Consider the following 20,037-nt stretch of genomic DNA (forward strand, 5'->3'; position numbering starts at 1 on the left):
TCCTCATTAGCAGGATATTTGCCCAAACATTGGCTCTTAAGTTTGTCAAGTACGCAAAATGATTCATCCACTACCTTTCTTGTCACTTCTGAGGATGCAATCTTCGCCACTGCTGTTGACCAAAGTTCTAACCAAGAAGCAGTCTGAAAGACAGAAGAAGCTGTTGCTTCTAACGTAGCAGCCTCTTGGTGCGTCATCGAAGGGCACTCCATTTTAACCTGATCCAAGGTTAATCCAGGCCTTAACCTTACCACATTAGGGTTCACTTGTCTAGACAGCAAAGGGACCTTTGGTGTCGTATAATATTTCCTTTGATTCATCATTGGAGGAGGAATAAACTTAAATGATCTATTAGATCTTAAGGAATTATCCCTTCCTGCAATCCGTGCGTTTACGTGCTGTAAAACAGAATCGGCATGACTCGAACAAGGCAATTCATACGACACCTTGGTATCCCTTTTCAATCCAAATACCATGTCAATTCCTGGAGGAAGCATACTGGCAGGTGTTTCTGTCTTCTCCGAAAGGTTACTGAATTGACGAATCAATTCAATCACCTCTGCATACGAGGCCACAAACTCTTGGTTTTCTCCTTCCTCCGGCTCTAACATACTGTTCTTCGCCACAGGGGATGTTATCTTACCCCTATCCACTGACAAACGGCCGGTAATTTCACGGTCGCCTGCCCCTACGGCCGCGGTCTCTTTGATCTCTGATGGCCGACGTTGGTTCAATCCCAAATAGTCAGTAGGGGAATGAGAACGCCTCACTCTTTCTCTGCTCACGGATCTAGAGCGAGAATCTCGTCTAGACCTCCAAGATGAAGGCTCCCTTGAACTGAGATAACTTCGTCTCTATTAGGATTGGTATCGTTTCCGAGCGGTGGAGAATTCGGCCTCGATCTTTCATCCAGACAGACAATGCCTTCCACGAATGTATCAGACAAGGTTGCCAACTCTCTATTCTTCGTACTTTTAATAGGAGCCTTATCATCCTTTGTGCGTATTTTGAACGCCTTACGGGCGAAACTGGAACCTGCATTCTATTCTTTGCTGCCCCTTTCGCTGCCAACGTTGATTTTACCAGCGGTATTGTAGTCTTTGTAATCCGAACTGGCAACTCCGCATCGGCCGCTAGTCCATCGGCCGTCGCCTCTCTCGCTTATTCGGACTCTAGCAAACGGCTTCGTCTGCTAGCTTTGTGCTTACCAGCCACTGACTTCCCGACTTTCCTACTGACTGTGATACGACAGTCCTGGTCTGAAGATGAAGAAGAATTCACTCTTCTCCTCTTAGCCCAAGGATCAGTCATGAAATTCGAATCCTCCAACGCTTGATTGGCGCTCGCCGTGACGTCATCGAACTTAGCGATGACGCCGAACTAGAGAAGACGAAGAAGAAGACGAATTACGCCTTTTCTTTTTGTCTTTCTTGGCCATTCTCTTCTCTATATCCTGTAATTTCTTCATTACAGTTTGTATTGCCGAGTCAGAAAGCGTATTTGAGTCCAGGTGCAGCGAAATAGGCCGAGAAGCAGTCTGTGACATCATCGTGCCTGCCATATCGGTGGGTGACGTATGTTGTGACATCAACAATCTTGTAGGGAGAGACTGTGCGGCTTCTGCTGGCAACCGCACGTTTGCTGCCAAACTACCTCCCACGTTCTGCATCACTGTAAACACAGAATTTGATGGCGTAGCCATGGCATTATTTCCCATAAATTGCAAGCCAGGGGGATGAGGAACATTCAGCGCTGCCGGACCCTGCTGGAACCGTGACGGCATATAATGCGCAAGCAAACCCTCCAAGGTTGATACGCCTGGTAGGCCTAGCGCTGACCACGTACCTTCCATCCTATGCGCTTTGGGAGCCGGCGTCTGGAACAAAGATGGCGATGCTCCCCCTCTACCTGCTGGGAACAAAGGAGCGTGCATATTATGCATAAAATTACCCAAAACCCCTCCTGACGTTTCCGATAACGAATCTCTAGGAGAAACCGAAGGGGTATGGGACAAATCAAAAGCAGGTGGCGAAACATATGGAGCAGTCTGGTTTATTGCCGATACAAAAGAAGCCGGTAAGGTTTGGTCATCCAAAGATGGCGTCACCTCCTTCCTTTTGTACTGGCCTTTCTCATAGAACTTTTTCCACTGTTCCACCGACCAACCCCGACAAACAGAACATGGATTAGTAACTGTACATATGTTTTCCCTGCACCTACTACACGTTGGATGAGGATCTGTCGACACCAAAGTTAGGAATCTAGAACATGGAAAGCCACTGACTCCGGGGCATTTCCTTTGTCTCCTCTTCGAAACGGCAGAAGATCCCGATGGTGAGGCGAAAATTCCCATCATACCACTGATACGCTCTTACCAATCACACACACACTGAGCACACTAGGAGAAAGAAAAAGTAATAAGAAAATTGAAAAATGAAATGGATAAAAAACGGGCAAACTGAAAACCGGCTTTAAATCAGATAGACAGTAAACACATCTTATCTTAAAGGCGGTAGGAATACAGGCGGCCCGCGGTTAACGGCGCAATCACTCAACGGCGAATCGGTTTTACGGCGGTCGTCAAAAATATTCATTAAAAAAATAAGGCACTTTAAAGGTATCTTTACGGCATAAATTTCAGTTAACAGCGCCGCTAGCGCCGTTGTCTAACGAGTTCATACATATGTAGAAATGCCCGTTCAGACCATAAAGGTAATGCAAATTATCTTAACAAATTTTATGGAGTTATTACGTAGGTATTAGGGTAACATATATGCCTCTGACGCCGTTCTATGCCGAAAATATCGAGTTACATAAGTGCAAATTTAGCTATGGATGTGTCGATTCATAATTGTTCATGCTTTTGTTTAAAATGTGTATGAAAATGTATTACATGATTACATGAAAGGCATTTTTATTTCTGTACAGAAATATGATACAAAGGCAGCTTTTGAAACTGCCCTTCACGTTATCAAATACGATGTTTTTTCATGTTCTTTCTTGTAAGCTGCCGCCTGCCGCTCTTCCGAAAATATCGATTTAAAAAAAGTGCAAATTAGCGATCGATGTGTCGATTTTATAAATGGTTATGCTTTAATGTTTAAAATGTTTATGAAAATGTATTACGAATAGGGTATTTTTATTTCTGTGCAAAAATATGATAAAAAGGCAGCTTTTGAAACTCCCCTTCAAGTTATCGACTACGATGTTTTTTCAAGTTTGTTCTTGTATGCCGCCGTCTGCCACTCTTCCGAAAATATTGAGTATAAAAAAAAAAAAAAAAAAAAAAAAAAAAAAAAAAAAAAAAAAAAAAAAAAAAAAAAGGTGCAAATTTAGCGATCGATGTGTCGATTTTTGAAATGTTTATGCTTTTATGTTTAAAATGTGTATGAAAATATATTGCGTAAAGGTATTTTCATTTTTGTACAGAAATAAGATACAAATTAAGGCAGCCTTTGTAACTACGCTCCACGTTGTCAGGGGATGGTTTTTCATGTTCGTTCTTGTCCACCAGTTCCGAAAAATGCATTGTTTTATTTAGAATTATGCAATATCTTTTCCATAAATCCTTTAAAAAGTTATACATTATTTCACTGTATCCAAGAATATTGTATGTATTCTCATATTATTGTATTTTAAAATACTACGGCAAACTTAAGCCCCGCGGCCAATGTTGTGGTTTGAAATCAGCTGATGAATACGAGTCTGTTTCACCATAACGCAATTCTGAGCGAATGCTCTTGCTTCTAGTTATTTTTCCTTATACAGCGTGTTTTTAGGTGGAAATATTTATTGAATATGTCTCATTGTGAATGTGAACTACTATTTTTTTTGTTAACAGATTACGTTGGCGGCATGTTTATTGCGTAAAAAATTACGTGATTCCGTTCGCAATACGTAATCCTTTATATCATCGTAATACGAACTTTACGTTATTTATCTTATATCGGCGTGAAACCAACAGTAAAATGTGTTCTTTCAAGCACAGTATTTTTTATTAAAATGATTTTATCCCAATTTTATCTACAGTTGTGTGTGATGGCAGACGTTTACTGCAGTTTTATCCTTGTTGCCGATGTACAATAATAGTCATTAGCAGCTTGAACAGTTTTTCTCAGCTTCAGTTTATAACTAGGTTTTATTTTAAATTTAACGGTATATTTCCCGATTGATCTTTAATCTATATTGATCTCTGATCTATAGTGAATAAAGTTATTACATTAAGATATCTCAGTTCTATTCTATACGTAACGCCATTTATAACAAATACGGTAATGTTGCACTGTAGTACAATGATCGAAATACAAGCCAAACGGATGTTATCCAGTTCGGTTGTACTTAGAAAAAAAAAAAAAAAAAAGTCGTTTCTCGTTCGGTTGTTCATGGCTGTACACGTTCACTCAACGGTATTAACGTTGAAAACCATACTTTCATCATTCTCTTTTGCTGTTATTGAACTTATGTAACTAGAAGATGGATAAAGTTAGGCCATTGTAATTTGATCTCTCATAAAATCGAACTATCGTAAGACTAATGATCCTAACCTGAACACTACAGCTACCTGTACACTGTATAAACTTTATTATATCTTAACTTACCTAGACACCCACATGAACTGTACAGTAAATTCTATAGTACTATACTGCATAAATATAATTTTACTTATTGTGCCGTTGTGGGATTACGGCGCCTTTGACTGGTCTAGAGTTTCGAAAGAAGGTGTGCGGTGGCCGTAGGCTTTAAAATCGCTCAGCGTCGAAAATCGCTTGGCGTCGGTGGCCAGGAACGGAACCCCTGCCGCTAACCGAGGGCCGCCTGTATAACTGGTGGGTCACAGGACGCCGAGGGCATTCTGGGTATACATGCCCCGTGACCTGGTATAGATGCCAATAGTCACTGGATCTCACAAGTGTAATTTTAATTCTACCGGTTTCCAGCTTGGCGCTAGTAAATCCTAATGTTAAGACCAAAGGTTTGTTCCATATGTGAACAAATAGATATTGCAGCAATACGAGAAAAGCGAGATGGATAAAAGGAAAAGATCAAATAGCTGATGTATTAACTAAAGCAGTTTCAGGGGTTAAATATTAGAAATTATGTGGAGGGGAAAGAGTTGGAGAATAAAGAGGATTAGAAAGGATTAGGTTAGGAAGAGGTTGGAGGGGAAGGAAAAGGAGATAAGTGTGATTATATGTCAGTTTAGTCAGTATTATTTTATCTTAATTTTCTGTATTGGTGAAATGTGGGCTTTGTTCAATGTGTGGGAAACATTTGTCTGATTTTATAAAAATGTCTTAATGTATTGAAGTTGCGTTGTGACTTCATAGGATGTGACGTCATACAAGACAAGATGGTGGTGGTGTGGGGTGGAAATGTAAACAAACAGAGCAGTATGAACAGGTGAGACTGATTTGGTGTTTGGTTTGTTAGGAGAGAGCTCTCTGTCTTATAACAATTTTTGGGTTGTAAGTCTTGTTGTGTGTTGTTCAAAGTCTTAAGCTGGCTTATACTGGGATTGAGGAACACAAACAGATGGGTAGGTTGTACGATTGTTGCATGTAAGAAAGATTGGCTAATAAATATTCAAGCACCTCAGCAGTACCTAGATAATAATAGGGACATCACTTTGAAGAGCCCTCACCTCACGTGTAAAACTCTTATTACTGATAACACCTAAAACAGTTCATATTACTTGCAAAAAACCTGGCAAATTTTTATAATGAAATTTATCCATGAATGGTTAAAATTATTTGTAACCATCCACCTCGCAGAAGACAAAAAGGACCCTTCTTGCATAAGTATTTTGTAATATGGATGCTTCTGGTTACAATCCTGTTTTGGGATATTTTAATTTTACTTTGATGGTGATAAAACACATTAGGCAAACTTTATCCCGAATTTTCCCATGCAAGCTTTGAGTGGTTTAACTCCTGTGAAAGCCAGGCAGTGCTCCTCATCTCCCAGTCTGCCAATGTGGTCATTAGTGTAAACAGCACATACTATAGTACTGTATAGTGTTTTGTGTTGCTATTATTTTTCAAACCTTCCAGTATCTACATTATGTTTTTAAGCACCTGTCTTGTCTAAGAAAATGCCAATTAGTCTCCAGCTACTGATGAGAAAAAAGGAGACAACAATTACTCGAGGAGAAACTTATCACCAAGCATAAGGGCAGTACGCCCATCATGCAGAAAAATATCTGATCAACTTAAAGGATAAAAAGCAATTTAGTGATGCTATGAAATCTTTGGTATTGATAAAATCCCCTCTTATCGAAAGGAAATTACAGTGGGCCCCCCGTATTCGCGTTCTCCGGATTCGCGGACTCACTGATTCGCGGATTTTTTTCTAGACCATATCTAACCATTATTTGCGGTGAATTCGCCTATTCGCGGGATTTTCCGACGATAAATAATCACTAATTAGTGTATTTTGATGCTATTTTCATGCCTAAATACATTTTTATGATACAAAAATTATTTAATGATTTTAAAATATTAATATTGATCAATACTATATTAGTAAGTTTAATAAGATTACATGATATCACATAATAACTAATAATTCTCTATCTCTCCCTTACCGGGATGTATGCTTTTTGTGTGATAAATGATTTACTAATTTTCTAATACGTATTAATATTAATGTAAAGAGCAATTACTTCAAGAAAGAAAATACTACATTGAATTAGTAAGATTTTAGTTTATAAATTTCAAAAATTATGTAAGAATGAAGGAAATCCCAGTCTTTGCGCATCTTTCTTTCGAACTCCAGGTCTCTCTCTCTCTCACTCTCTCGCTCTCTCTCTCTCTCTCTTCTCCCTCTTCTCTCTCTCTCTCTCTCTCTCTACTGAGATGAGAGATTTTTATGGTACACGTATGTATAAATATTTATTAATATTTTCATATGATAATAATAATAAATAATAATAATAATAATAAATAAAATAAATAATAAAATAATAATAAAATAATAATTGTAATTACAAAAATCATATGTGCAAGTATTTTACAAATGCTACGATAATCTCTCTCTCTTACAGAGATGTATATTTTTTGGATGATGATTTACTAATTTTCAAAAATCAATATTAATGTAAACAGCAATAATATAAATTCATTAAAGAAAATACTAAAGTGAATTAGCAAGATTTTAGTTTATAAATATAAAATTATGTAAGAATGAAAGAAAATGCATTTTACCCCGCGTCTTTGATTTCCTGGGTTCCTTACGTATGTTTATTTGTTTTGTAGTATAAATAAATGATTTACCTTATAACTAATTTTCAAATATTAATAAGATTAATTAAAAAAAAGCTATTCCCAGTCTTTTTTATCCTCTTGGAGGAACGTGGGCGGAGGAGTACATGACAGTTTGATATACGTATTGGCGGAGGGGAAGGAGTCAGAGTTTAGGAGTTATTCTCTCTCTCTCTCTCTCTCTCTCTCTCTCTCTCTCTCTCTCTCTCTCTCTCTCTCTCTCTCTCTCTCTCCATCTCTCTCTCTCATTATTATTCTCTCTGTCTCAGAAATAATTCATAATTTCACTCTTGATGGTCAGACATATGATGTTGCCATTCACTGGTCACTCTCTCTCTCTCTCTCTCTCTCTCTCTCTCTCTCTCTCTCTCTCTCTCTCTCTCTCTCTCTCTGTTATTGGCTGTAGGTATATATTTTTAATGGTAAAATGTTTAAGATGACTTTGAAATGATAATAATATAACCTCAAAGATTAATACAGTAATAGGTTAGTAATTTTAGGCATATTTGAAGTAGGATGTTATTTAAGGTATACATTTGGTATCTGAACTTTCAAGATAGGCAGTTATAAGCATTTTTAATGGTGGTTCTAACTATTTGCGGGTTTTAACTATTCATGGGGGTGTCTGGTACACATCCCCCACGAATACGGGGGGAACACTGTATTATCAAGTAGCTTAATCAGATCATTGGACTAACTTCATGTAGGATTGGCCAGAAATATTTTCTTCATGATTTATCAAATTGCAGCATCTTAAAAACTTTATGATTGTATGGGATCAACCCCACGCGTCAAATCCTTAGACAGGACATGGCAGTTTATATTATTTTTTGGTTACTGCCAACCAGATTTTTCCATGATATTTGCCAGGCCTCCTTTACTTTTATCTGGATTGCTACAGCATGTGATGCAATAACCTTTGCCAAATTACTGCCCTTAAATTACTACCTATTGTACCTATTTGGGCTGGTACCCAGCAAGAGTTAAATTCTATATAAAACGATTAACCAAAGAATCACTTAAGAGAACTGAATGATTGATATGAAACCTACCCAGAAATTGCAGTATGCTCAGGGAGCCACTAAAAACAACTATGAAAATTGCATGTAAATTTTGCAATAAAAATGAATGACACTGAATAAAAAAAACCACTGCAATAAATATAAGGGAAAATAGCAACATCATCAGATTCAGTCATCAATGTTAACTGAAAGAGCATCCCCGTGCATCACAGCATGTTCTAAAAAAGAAGCTCACATTTGACTTCATCTAATATCTCCTACTTTCCTGCACTCCAAAATTTACATTTACTTTCTGGTAATCACAAAAAAAGAAATTTAAGAATTTTTGAACGGTCACATATTTCAGCTAGTTAGGTTAAATTATATCAAAATCTCTGTTGCTCTGTATGAACAGTCTTGGCATTTGAGAATAGTCTGTAATAAGCAAAGATTTCCACCTCACTTTCTTAGCTGTTAAAGATACAGGAACCCTCTGGAATCTCATCCAGCTACAAGCTGGCATAATCTGGAAGTGGAGCTCCAGAGGACACCGGCTAACTTCAACCAAGATATCCTCAATAGAAGAGAATGGCATTTACAATAATTCCATGTGGAGAGGCACAACCTTGGTAGGATTAATGCCTCGTTTAGTCTCAAAATGAGTACTGTAACCTTACGTCTTCCACAAATAAACAAAAATATATCTACCTACCTTGACTTTGGTTCCAAAGTTAGGGCAAACCATTCAGGTGACTTCATGGCTCCACGCTGCTGTATGCTTGGGGAAACCGCCACCATGTTAGCAGCACGAGAAAGACGCAACATCATGGATTCCACACGATACTAACAAAGAAAAAAACATGGTTATGCAATAATCATAAAAAGTTTTACCTCACCATTTGAACATGGTGAGGTAATGGAGGTGTGATTTTCAATCTGAAATTGAGAATTTAATAACAATCTAACCAATCTTTACCTGTGAGCCACGAGCCAGAACATCATAGAACTGGATGCCAAAGAGACGTGCCAGCTCAGCTGTGCGGTGGATAAGATCTAATCTGTGTAGGAGGTCAATAGTCAAGTCACAGCGAGTTGAATAATGCTCCAAGGTCCTCCACCTTAGTAGGGGAAAAAGAAAATGGGTGATAGTACTTGACTTCAAAAGTAGAAAACATGAGTGAAAGATTACCAATTACTGAAATGACAATACTGACTGTAATATACAGTGCAAAAATCAATAGAAGATTTCTGTGCATAACAATAATTTTTAAAAATTACAATACTGTAATTACAGAACATTTCCTTTGCCTACGAAAATAAGTTGGTTACCAATACTATTTATTTACTAAATATCACTTTTATGCTAAAAAAATTCTCAAACTTTTAATTTTTTAATGAAAATCAAAACATGAAATTATTGCAACTCATTTACACTACTGAAATGTACTTGTTCTTAGCCTACCTGTTATATTTCATTACAAATATAAAGAGTTAACTCAATAAACGCCTTCACTTCAAATACTGGCTAAACTCGTAAACAACCTCATTAAATAGTTAGCCAATAGATATGATCCGTTAGCAGATTAAAGCAGAATTAGCAAGCATCCTGATCTGATTACATTAAACACACTTAAATAATATATATGCTGTGTAACTAACTTAACTTAACACAGCTATACTGATGAATGTACATTAGTCAAAAGCTTCACATCCAGAAACCCTCTACTCAAAAAGGTTATTTATCTAAAGGTAACTTAGAGAAACACTGAACTTGCATCAAATCTCCTCTCACTTATTCATTAATAACTCTCGCAGTGGTGAATATAACAACATTTAGAGTGAATGAGCATTTAGCTTTTCTATTTTAATAATTACCACTACCTTTTCCAAATCATTCCAATATTTTGAAGTGGAAAAAAAGCCAATATCCACATTAAACCACTGGAGAGTTTTGGGGGTTTAACTTGTCTGTGGTAACACAAACTAGTTTGGCTTACAGCTGATTAACATGAAAGATAATTCAATATTTTGGTGTAAATTTATTTTTTCAGGACAGAAAACTGGTTTTAGTGTCATTTTGATAATTTGAACATATTAAAATTACAGTTTGAATTATGCATTAAGGAAATCCAAAATAGAAAGTTCCTTACATTTCATAAAATACTACAATAACCAGATATTTTTATCATAAATCTATTCATAAAAATAAGTTTGGACCAACAAAAATCACAATACATACATAACCTTTTCATATATATTATTTTTTTTAATGTCAGTTATTACATGAAAAACACATTTTGTTCCCAATGATATATATTATTTCTTTTAATGTTAGTTATTGCATTAAAAAGCATAAGTAAAATTTTTTCTTATATCATGATTTGTTTTTATATATGAAGACTGGGTTAATTCCATCAGAATACTCCCTACTTGCATGGGAGATACCATCACCATCCCCATCACAAACAAATCACCCCTATGTTACCGAAGGTCACATGTGGTTAGTTTTTTCATTTTTCCAGATGATGAAATTTGATGTTATCAAAATCTCAAGGGATGAAATTCTCATGAAACCACTATAATCTACGAGGGCTATATCTATTCACAATTTTATCCAATCTGATTAAGAATTCATTTAAAAAAACACAAATTTAGAATTTTTCACCAAAATATCTCGATAATTTGTAAACTGATACAGTAGTATGAAATTCATCCCACATATATCTTTCCTGAGGAGGAACTGCAGTGCAAGATGTCTGTAAATGTCACTTTACTTCTATGATCTGGTATTTTAAACTTGGTGTTTAAACTCTCTACTGTAAAGATGTAAAGATACATAATAATACAGGTAACTTTGTTCATTTTACCTTGTTGCATCATGAATCCACCAATCTCTGAGGCTGTCATGGGAAAAGGACGGTATCCGAGTGTGCAAGACATTATAAGCAACATTGTCAAGTGTGTAACTCCTCAGTGCTACCTGTGAGAGAGTAAATACATTTTGATGTATACAATTGTTAAGTTCATTAAAATATTAACCATTCAGGTCATAGGTTTTCGAATATTAATTAAGAACAAAGTACTGGTAATCATCTGAGGAACATTTTTGTTAAGCGTTCACTATAAATGATATACTGAATCACTAAAATCTTCAAGACTTAAACTACTATCTGAACAACAATTGAAATACTACTGCCAAGTTTGCTAAAAATGTAAAATGCTTCCAATATAATCAAAACTGAACACTTCTTACATTATTTATACAGTACCAGGAATCTTTCCTATTTTTCATACAATTTGTAGAAATGATCAAACTAGTTAGTCAACCAAGGAGAACTATTTGTATTGCAGACAATCATCCAAGTAAAAGTAACAAGCACTTAATTACATTAGAAACATTTTTCCAATATTATTCTGTCTCCCCTTATAATGCTGCATTCAATTAAAGTAAGTTACTGGACCAGGAACTAATGCAAAAAACAAATACTCATATATAACTTGATTATTAAGCCTATAAGTACACAGTAGAAAAATGATATTGTTATAATACAATAAAGTTTCATACATACTTACCTGGCAGATATATACATAGGTAAGACTCCGTCGTCCCCGACAGAAATTCAAATTTCGCGGCACACGCTGCAGGTAGGTCAGGTGATCTACCGCCCTGCCCTGGGTGGCAGGACTAGGAACCATTCCCGTTTTCGATCATATTTTCTCTCTTCCACCTGTCTCCTGCGGGGAGGCTGGGTGGGCCATTAATCGTATATATCTGCCAGGTAAGTATGTATGAAACTTTTATTGTATCATAACAATATCATTTTCATACAATCAACTTACCTGTCAGACATATGCATAGCTGATTGACACCCTTTGGTGGAGGGTAAGAGACAGCTAACATGGAATAGACAGGTAAACAACATATGTTGTAGGTATAAATAAACCTTGGTTCCTATCTGATAGGTGGTAGACTTCATATGGCTGTTGCCAAGGAGTCTGCCTCACCTCAAGAAACTTTAGCGAGATATGTGATCTGTGGCCAAGAGTTCTTGTGGGTCTGCTGATGGGGTCTTATCCACTTACTCGGCAGAGCCTAAAAGGTACTTGTCAATGGGTGCTAATCCACTTATATGACAATACACCCATGCCTATTGGCATAACTAAGGAGCGCAACACCGATCCCGATCACCTGATCCTAACACGAGGGTTCGCGCTCAAATTGAAAAGAGTTATCCCCACACTCCTTTCAAAAACCTCAATAATTTCACTAAGTTAAATAACTTTAACTCAAAGTTAAGGATCAGTGTCGGCTCCTTCCCAGTAACGTATAAAACCAAAAGAGAAGGATGTCTCGTAGGTTAACTTGACATCCTTTGTGTAATGAGAAGTCAACACAGAGTGCCTCTACCGTACAACACAGCTAATATGTCTTATATGTCATATTGTTATGTAAAGAACAAGAATTTGCAAAAGCGCGCACTTCCTGCGCTTTTAATTCTTAGCTGTTTGAAGGAATCAAGTCACTTATGAAGTGCTTAGGAGATCTCCATGTTTCAAAGAAGTCCAGGGCTTTCTTGAAATGAATCTCTCCCGTCTGAAGCCTGAAGCCTGGCAGGAACCTCGCGCCTGGCTGGTGCTTCGCTCTTGGTTGGAGCCTAGCGCTTGTCTGGTACGTCTCGCTTGACTGGCGCCTCGCAGCTGGTTGACGCCTCGCGCCTAGCTGGAGATTCGCGCCTGTCTGGCGCCTCGCACCTGGCTGACGCCTCGCGCCTCGCTGGCACCTTGCGCCTGGCTTGAGCTTCGCCCCTAGCTGGCGCCTCACGCCTGGTTGGCTCCTCGCGCTTGGCTGACTCCTCGCTCCTGGTTCCAGGTTGGCTCTTTTTTAGCATCTGGAGCCTGGCTGGATCCTTCCCACTTGCTTGAGCTTCTAGCTTGGTAGAGTCTCGAGGTTGCCTGGCGATGTACACATCGGACATTCTCTGTCCGATTTGTTCGCCTCTAGCGCATATGCGCCAGGTTGGAGGCCCGTTCTGTCTCTTCATCAGACAATGACATTACGGCACTTGGCGTCTGGCTTGCGTTACATTGTCTGAAAGTCCTGAAGAACCACAATGGTTCATCAGGACAGGAAAAGAACAGAAGAAATTCTTCCACTCTGAGCTTTCGGCCTCTCCGGCAATGGGAGGTGATTGTATCCAGCTACATCTAGTAGACGATAGGAATCTAACAGTGCGAGAGATAAGAGTCTTTATCTGATGAGGATCCTTCGTGATTATTTCCTTTGCTAACGAGATCTCTTCTGAAATGATGATGAGGTTTCTCATTGCCGAATCTTCCCTATCCTTGCTCTAAGGAAGGGAAGGAGCCTGGAAGCCGAAGGTAACTCCGAGCTGAAATTGGGAGGACCCCTGATTTCTAGCTCTAATGTATCTCTCTGAATGTCTTCTGGGATCTATTTCGAGTTCTCCTCGTATTCAAAAGACTCTGTAGGAAAAATGTTTTAACCATTTCTTCTTTCGTAGAAGAAAACATAAGTATTCTGTCTGGACAACGAAACTTCTTTCCGAAATCGTTGAGTCAGGAATAGAGGGTTAAATTTATTTTAACAGACATATGCTGATAAAAAATCGTTGCCAAGTCTCCACTGAATAAGATGCGAGATTCCAATGCTCAAAAACTTCAATATTTTCTTGGCAGTTTAGGACCAAGAGAAAACCAAGAATTCTCTCCTAAAATTTTCCAAGAAATTTTTATGAGCAGTAGTTCCATCTTGTCAGAACACGGAATCTGAGGCCCAAAATAGGATCCCATTCTAAGTATAAGATCTCCTACCTTTATCGTATAGAGGTATTGTATAAGATCCCGAAGATTTTAATTCTCTACTATCTCTAATACTCTTTGTCGAGACAGAGTATATCATTTTACTGTATTCAATGAAAGCAGAAAATACAAAGGTGATACTTCCCCCTGAAAGGGAAGAAAACCACTATGTGGTTCACAGAGGTATCGGAAGAGGACAGTTTGCCCCTTCCATCTAGCACGATCTTCAGCCACTCTATGTCTTTAGCCTGTTTGAAGGAATTATCAAGCTTCTCTTGAAAATCCTCTCATTCATGTTTACTTCTGGTCAGTCTGCACGCAGACAGACTCCGATTGGATAGGTTTTTCAGGTCAATCATTTATAATAGATTCCGATAAAATCTCTAATCTCTTAGAAAAACCCTTCCGACCCATGCTGAGAGAATAACGTGGCCTCTGTGAATCCAACCTCTCTATGGCCAATTATTATTATTATTATAAAAGTAGTTTTACCTGACCACTGAGCTGATTTTCAGCTCTCCTAGGGCTGGCCCGAAGGATTAGATAAAATGCCAGGTCTAGCCCTTAGGCCAGAACTGGGACCAAATTGGTCATTCAGGATAAATAAAAAAAATTGCACAAAGGCAAACACTTTCATACTAGAACACACACACAATAAATACATTTACTCATGTTCCCTTACATACATACTAAAACGGTATATTAAAATTCGGAATTAAGTTTTAAATTTTTCAAATTTTGTTTTAAAATTTACTAAAAAACTTATATTTTATCAATTAAATTGCAGTTCCTCAGAAAAGTCAAAATTGGAACTACTGAAAATGTAAAAGATTCTGTCAAAATTTCTTTTATTGTTTTATTTCCAAAAGTTGACAGTCTCTGCTGGTCATACTTTGGACACTCGCACAAGACATGTCTGACTGTTACCAACTCCTTGCACTCTGAACACTCTGGAGCAGGGTCGCGTGGGTTGCTCATCAAGTGCCCGTGTGTCAGACGAGTGTGGCCTATACGGAGGCGTGTCAGGATTACTTGAGCATGTCTCTCTCTTTGATATGCTGAACTCCATTTGTTAACATCCTGTTTTATTTGTTTTAATTTATTATTTTCAGGCTCTTCAGCCCATACGTTTTGCCATTTATTTACAATTATTGTTTTTATATATCTTATATAATCACTGGTGGGGATGTTTACATTTGCTTTTATCATTTGGACTGCTTCTTTAGCTGCTTTATCAGCCTCTTCATTTCCTCTTATCCCCACATGAGCAGGGATCCAACATATTTCAATATTTTTGCCATTTTTATATAATTTGTGGAGTTCAAATTGAATTTGCTGTACAATATTATTTTTTGGATTGTAATTCTGAAGAGCTTCTATGGCACTTCTCGAGTCACTAAAAATCACAAAATTATCAATTGAAGTTTGCTTTATAATTTTGATAGCTACTTAATTGCACACAACTCTGCTGTGAAGACTGGAGGCATGATTGGGTAAAGAAAATTGATATGTTTTGTTCTGCGATATAGCTGCATATCCTACGCCATGTTGCGATTTGGACCCATCGGTATATATTGCATAATGTGAACTTTTTGTCTTATATGTTCTATGGTTTTTTGTTTATGGTGTTCTGGGTATATACGGAACTTTTTGATAAATATTTCAAGTGAGTGCAAGTCTTTACTTTAATCATAGTCCAATGGGGTGGTAACTTTACTATTGGAGGTACTTGTATATTATATTTAATGACTCGAACAGTCTATTAGTTCTAATTGGAAAGGTGGTGAATGATTGTTTATAAAAGACATCCCTTAACTCAAATAGACTTTTAGTTGGTGAATCACTGCCTTGATTCTTAATGCACTTTTCATGGTTATGAATTCTCTATGGAGGGATACTGGCAGTTCGCCGCATTCAACTTGTACAGAGGAGACTGGTGAGGATCTAAATGCTCCTGTGCATATTCTTAGGCCTTCGTTGTGAATTGGGTTTAATATTTTCAGTGCTGCTTCTGAAGCTGACCCATATATTTCACTTCCATAATCAATAATTGATAACACTGTTGCTTTATAAAGTATAGTAAGAGTATGTCTATCAGCTCCCCAATTTCGTGTGAGAAATTTTGTTTTTTTTAATTAGGTTTAATGCTCTTTTGCATTTCGATTTTATGTAAGTTATATGGGCTTTCCAGTTGAGGTGTGCGTCAAATATTAAACCTAAAATTTTGCAGTTTGGCTAATTGGTATATTATGGTTTCTCATTTTTAATTCTGCTTCTTCACCTTTTTTTCCAAATTTTACTTTTATAAAAAATGACCGCTTGGGTTTTTTCTATGGAAAATCTAAAGCCTACTGATGAGGCCCATTCATCTATTTTTATTATAGTTTTATTAATCATTCTTTCTGCATGTTTTATGCGTGATGCTGTGTAATATATTGCAAAATCATCCATATACAAATTACTCTTAATTCCAACCGGTAGCATGTTACTGATGTTGTTAATTGCCAATGTGAACAAAGTACCACTAAGGACGCTACCTTGTGGTACTCCATTTTCAAGTGGAATATTTTGGAAAAAACATTATCTATTCTCACCTGAAAAGTGCGGTCAGTCATAAGTTTTTAATAAATTTAGGAAGATGGGCCGCCGCGGATGTTATATTATGTAAAGATTTTAATATGCATACCTCCATGTAGTGTCGTATGCCTTTGAATGTCAAAAAAGACAGCTATTGTAATTTGTTTTCTTTCAAATCCTCTACGTATATGGTCTTCCAAACTACACAGAGAATCTAATGTAGACCGATTAACGTTGCTCTCGTGAACCAAATGTGTAGGACTTAAAATTTTATTTTCACGAATGTGCCATGTAAGTGTGCATTTACCATTTTCTCCAATAACTTGCATATACAACTGTTAATGAGATAGGTCTATAATTACTCACATTACTAGCATCTTTTCCTGGTTTGGGTATAGGAATTATTATTGCATTTCGCCATTTTGTCTGGAAACAAGTTTTGGAGCCATAAATGATTGTAAAATTTTAAAATTTTAATAAGTATGATTTTGCCAAAGGTGCTAGGTGGCAAATCATCTCAAAGCAAACATCATCTCCTCCAGGGGCAGATTTATTACTGTTCAAGAGAGCATATTCTAACTCTTCCATATTGAACTTTTTATTATAATATATATCTTCCTTTGTCTCAAAATTAAGTATAATAGACTCTGCTTTGTTTTTTAGTTTTTTAAAATGTTTGTCTAGATTTTCGTCACTACTTATTTTGGCAAAACTTGCCCCAAGTATGTTACTTATTTCGAAGGGATCTAAAATTTTATTTCCATTATCTAATATAGCTTGTCTGGGTGGTCTAATGTTTGTTCCATTTATTTTTCTGAATTTTTCCCATACTTTTTGAATGGGTGTTTCGCTTGTTATTTCTGACACATAGGACCTCCAAGATATTATTTTACCTTTTATTACTTCTTTTCTAAATTTGGCTGATATTTTATTATATAAAGGTTTTAATACATCTATTTCTAATAGTAAAATTGTCATTTTTAATATATTTTCTTCTGTGAATGGTTTTGATTTATTAACTTTATTGAATCTTCTGTTTAGAGTATCTAACCTTCTTGCTAGAGAGTGTTTTCCCTCTGTACTAATTCAGTTAGATCATCTGACCACCAGGGACTTTAAGTTTTTTATTATGGGGTTTTGAATGAGGAATAGCTTTGTCTTCTGCCTTTTTAATGAAGGACACAATGAAATCGTTCGTCTCATTGTGATTTCTCAAATAATCATAGGGCGTATTTTATCGGTATGAAAGTAAAAAAATGTCCCAATCTGCTTTTTGCATGTTGTAATGTGGAGAATATGGTTTTGGTTCATTATTTAATAAGGATATTATTATGGGAAAATGGTCACTTGAGTAGGAGTCATCACATATATTCCAATCTAGTCTGTCCACTAATATTTGTTGAACAAAGTGGGTGACATCTACTGTGGAAAATGTTCCATGGGGTTCTGGAATACCGTATATACTCGCATATTATGCGACTTTTGAAACCTAATTTTGAAGCTAATTTTAAAGGGGTTGCATCATACACGCGGTATAAAATTAGCGTACCGTCTATGCTTTCCCAAATCGGCAGATCGCGATAGTTACTACCGGAGGAAAAACAGTAGATCTTTTAAAAAGTTATGTTTACTTGTACTTCACTATATCCAATAATATTGTATGCATTCTCATATTACTATTGTATTTTAAAATACAAAAGAGCGATCGTGCGCCATTTGCATTATTTTGGTTTATACAACATGTTTAGCTGTTCTAGACTAACCATCTATAATTTCCAAATCAGTTAAGGCACAACACCGAAGGATTTTTTACTTTTTGTTTTACTCAGTAAAAGAAACATTTGTTACTTGAACTATTATTTTCCTTTAGGACACGCAGGTAAGTGAAAATTTATTAAAGTAAAAAAAATTGCATAAAATTAATAAACTAAAATCCTCCAAAGTCGCTCTCCGTGTCCGTATCATCAAATACTGCTCTGAATTCTTTGCCATCAAGGCAGTCATCATATTCGTCATCTTCCAGATCTTTGATCATTTCATCCTCATCTCCTGCATCTTCGTATAGGACATCGTCAATTCATATGGAAGGTATAGTCTTGTCACCGTGGCGAGCTCTCTGGCGTGGCTTTTAAAGATCTGCCCTTATGCTAATTTTACAAAAACAACTGCCCGTGTGTGACCAACGCCATCTTGAATTGGCGTTGGTGTGACAGACCTTTGAATGTCCTTGAGACAAACCCCGAGGCTATAATTATAAGATTATAAGGGTTTTTCCTTCCCAGGTACCTCTCTCTCTCTCCTAAATCTTACAGCTGTCCGAGCGAGAGCTTATTTTATGGGACAACATACGCCCGCATTTCGCATTTTCCATACCTATTTATTTCGTATACGATTGCCCTTTCTCGGCTGTGAAGTTGATGTCTATCTATGGCTGTGAGATGACCAGAAATAACTTGTAAGTCGGTGTCAAAGTCACTCCACTCTTCAGTCAGGCCAAAAATTTGCCATATCGCATTCAAGCAATATTCAGTCATTGTTTCCTATCTATTATTTTCTCAGAGAGAGAGAGAGAGAGAGAGAGAAGAGAGAGAGAGAGAGAGAGTCTGTCTGTATACGATTGTTTATTTTCTCACTCGTCAAACTTACTGTTATGCTTTATTTCATATTTCCTTGCTCACCAATTTATTCTATACCTACGATATTATGAAATCAAGATATGTGTAGAAGGGAGAAATGCCTCCAGACTGTACAGTCAGTATGGATTTAAACGCACGTAGAACTGGTTGAAATATTCGCAACAGCACAAAAAATGAGATGCCCTGTTGATAGAATATCTGACTCCGTTTCTTGTCATTGCATAAAAAAAACTTTATCAATCGTGAACCTACGTAATTTATTTAGAATTCTGCGCAACGGAAAAGATAATATTTGATATCTGTAATGGGAGAAATGGTTTTATCTCTGTTGTTGTTATAAATTTGGCAGATATGCGATCAAACACGTGGGTGGACCAAAACAGCCCAGCCAGAGAGCTCCGCTCATTTTGTAAATACTATTGTTTGGCGTGCTAGGCTTACCCCGATCCATTTAGGTGTGCGCTACTCAATAATCGCATTTTTCTTACTAATCCCAAGAATTGACCATGGAAAATCCCAAGATTAACCAAAAATCCCAAGATAATAAAATAATTGACATATGCCAAGCTTTGGAGTCCAAATATTTATTCTGTCTATCAGGAAGATACTGATAAATTGAATTGACGGTATCTTTCCTGAGAGAGAGAGAGAGAGACAGAGAGAGAGAGAGTATTCATGTAATCAGTAAAATACACTAATAAAAACAAAAACTACGTACTGTATGCAAAGCACACACATCATCGT

At 37.0% G+C, this 20,037-nt stretch overlaps 1 protein-coding gene across 1 annotated transcript in view; it reads right to left on the reverse strand.

Annotated features, from left to right (window-relative positions):
* LOC135226936 (uncharacterized) overlaps positions 1–20,037 on the reverse strand; it is a 430,036-nt gene that overhangs the window by 104,252 nt on the left and 305,747 nt on the right. The window contains exons 26-28 of the mRNA XM_064266617.1: positions 11,128–11,240; positions 9,237–9,378; positions 8,973–9,103 (exon numbers count right to left, since the gene is read on the reverse strand). Of these exons, the coding sequence (XP_064122687.1) occupies positions 8,973–9,103; positions 9,237–9,378; positions 11,128–11,240 (386 nt within the window). The remainder of the gene's footprint in view (positions 1–8,972; positions 9,104–9,236; positions 9,379–11,127; positions 11,241–20,037) is intronic.

This window comes from Macrobrachium nipponense, chromosome 15 (assembly GCF_015104395.2).
Source record: "Macrobrachium nipponense isolate FS-2020 chromosome 15, ASM1510439v2, whole genome shotgun sequence".
Classification (NCBI taxonomy): domain Eukaryota; kingdom Metazoa; phylum Arthropoda; class Malacostraca; order Decapoda; family Palaemonidae; genus Macrobrachium; species Macrobrachium nipponense.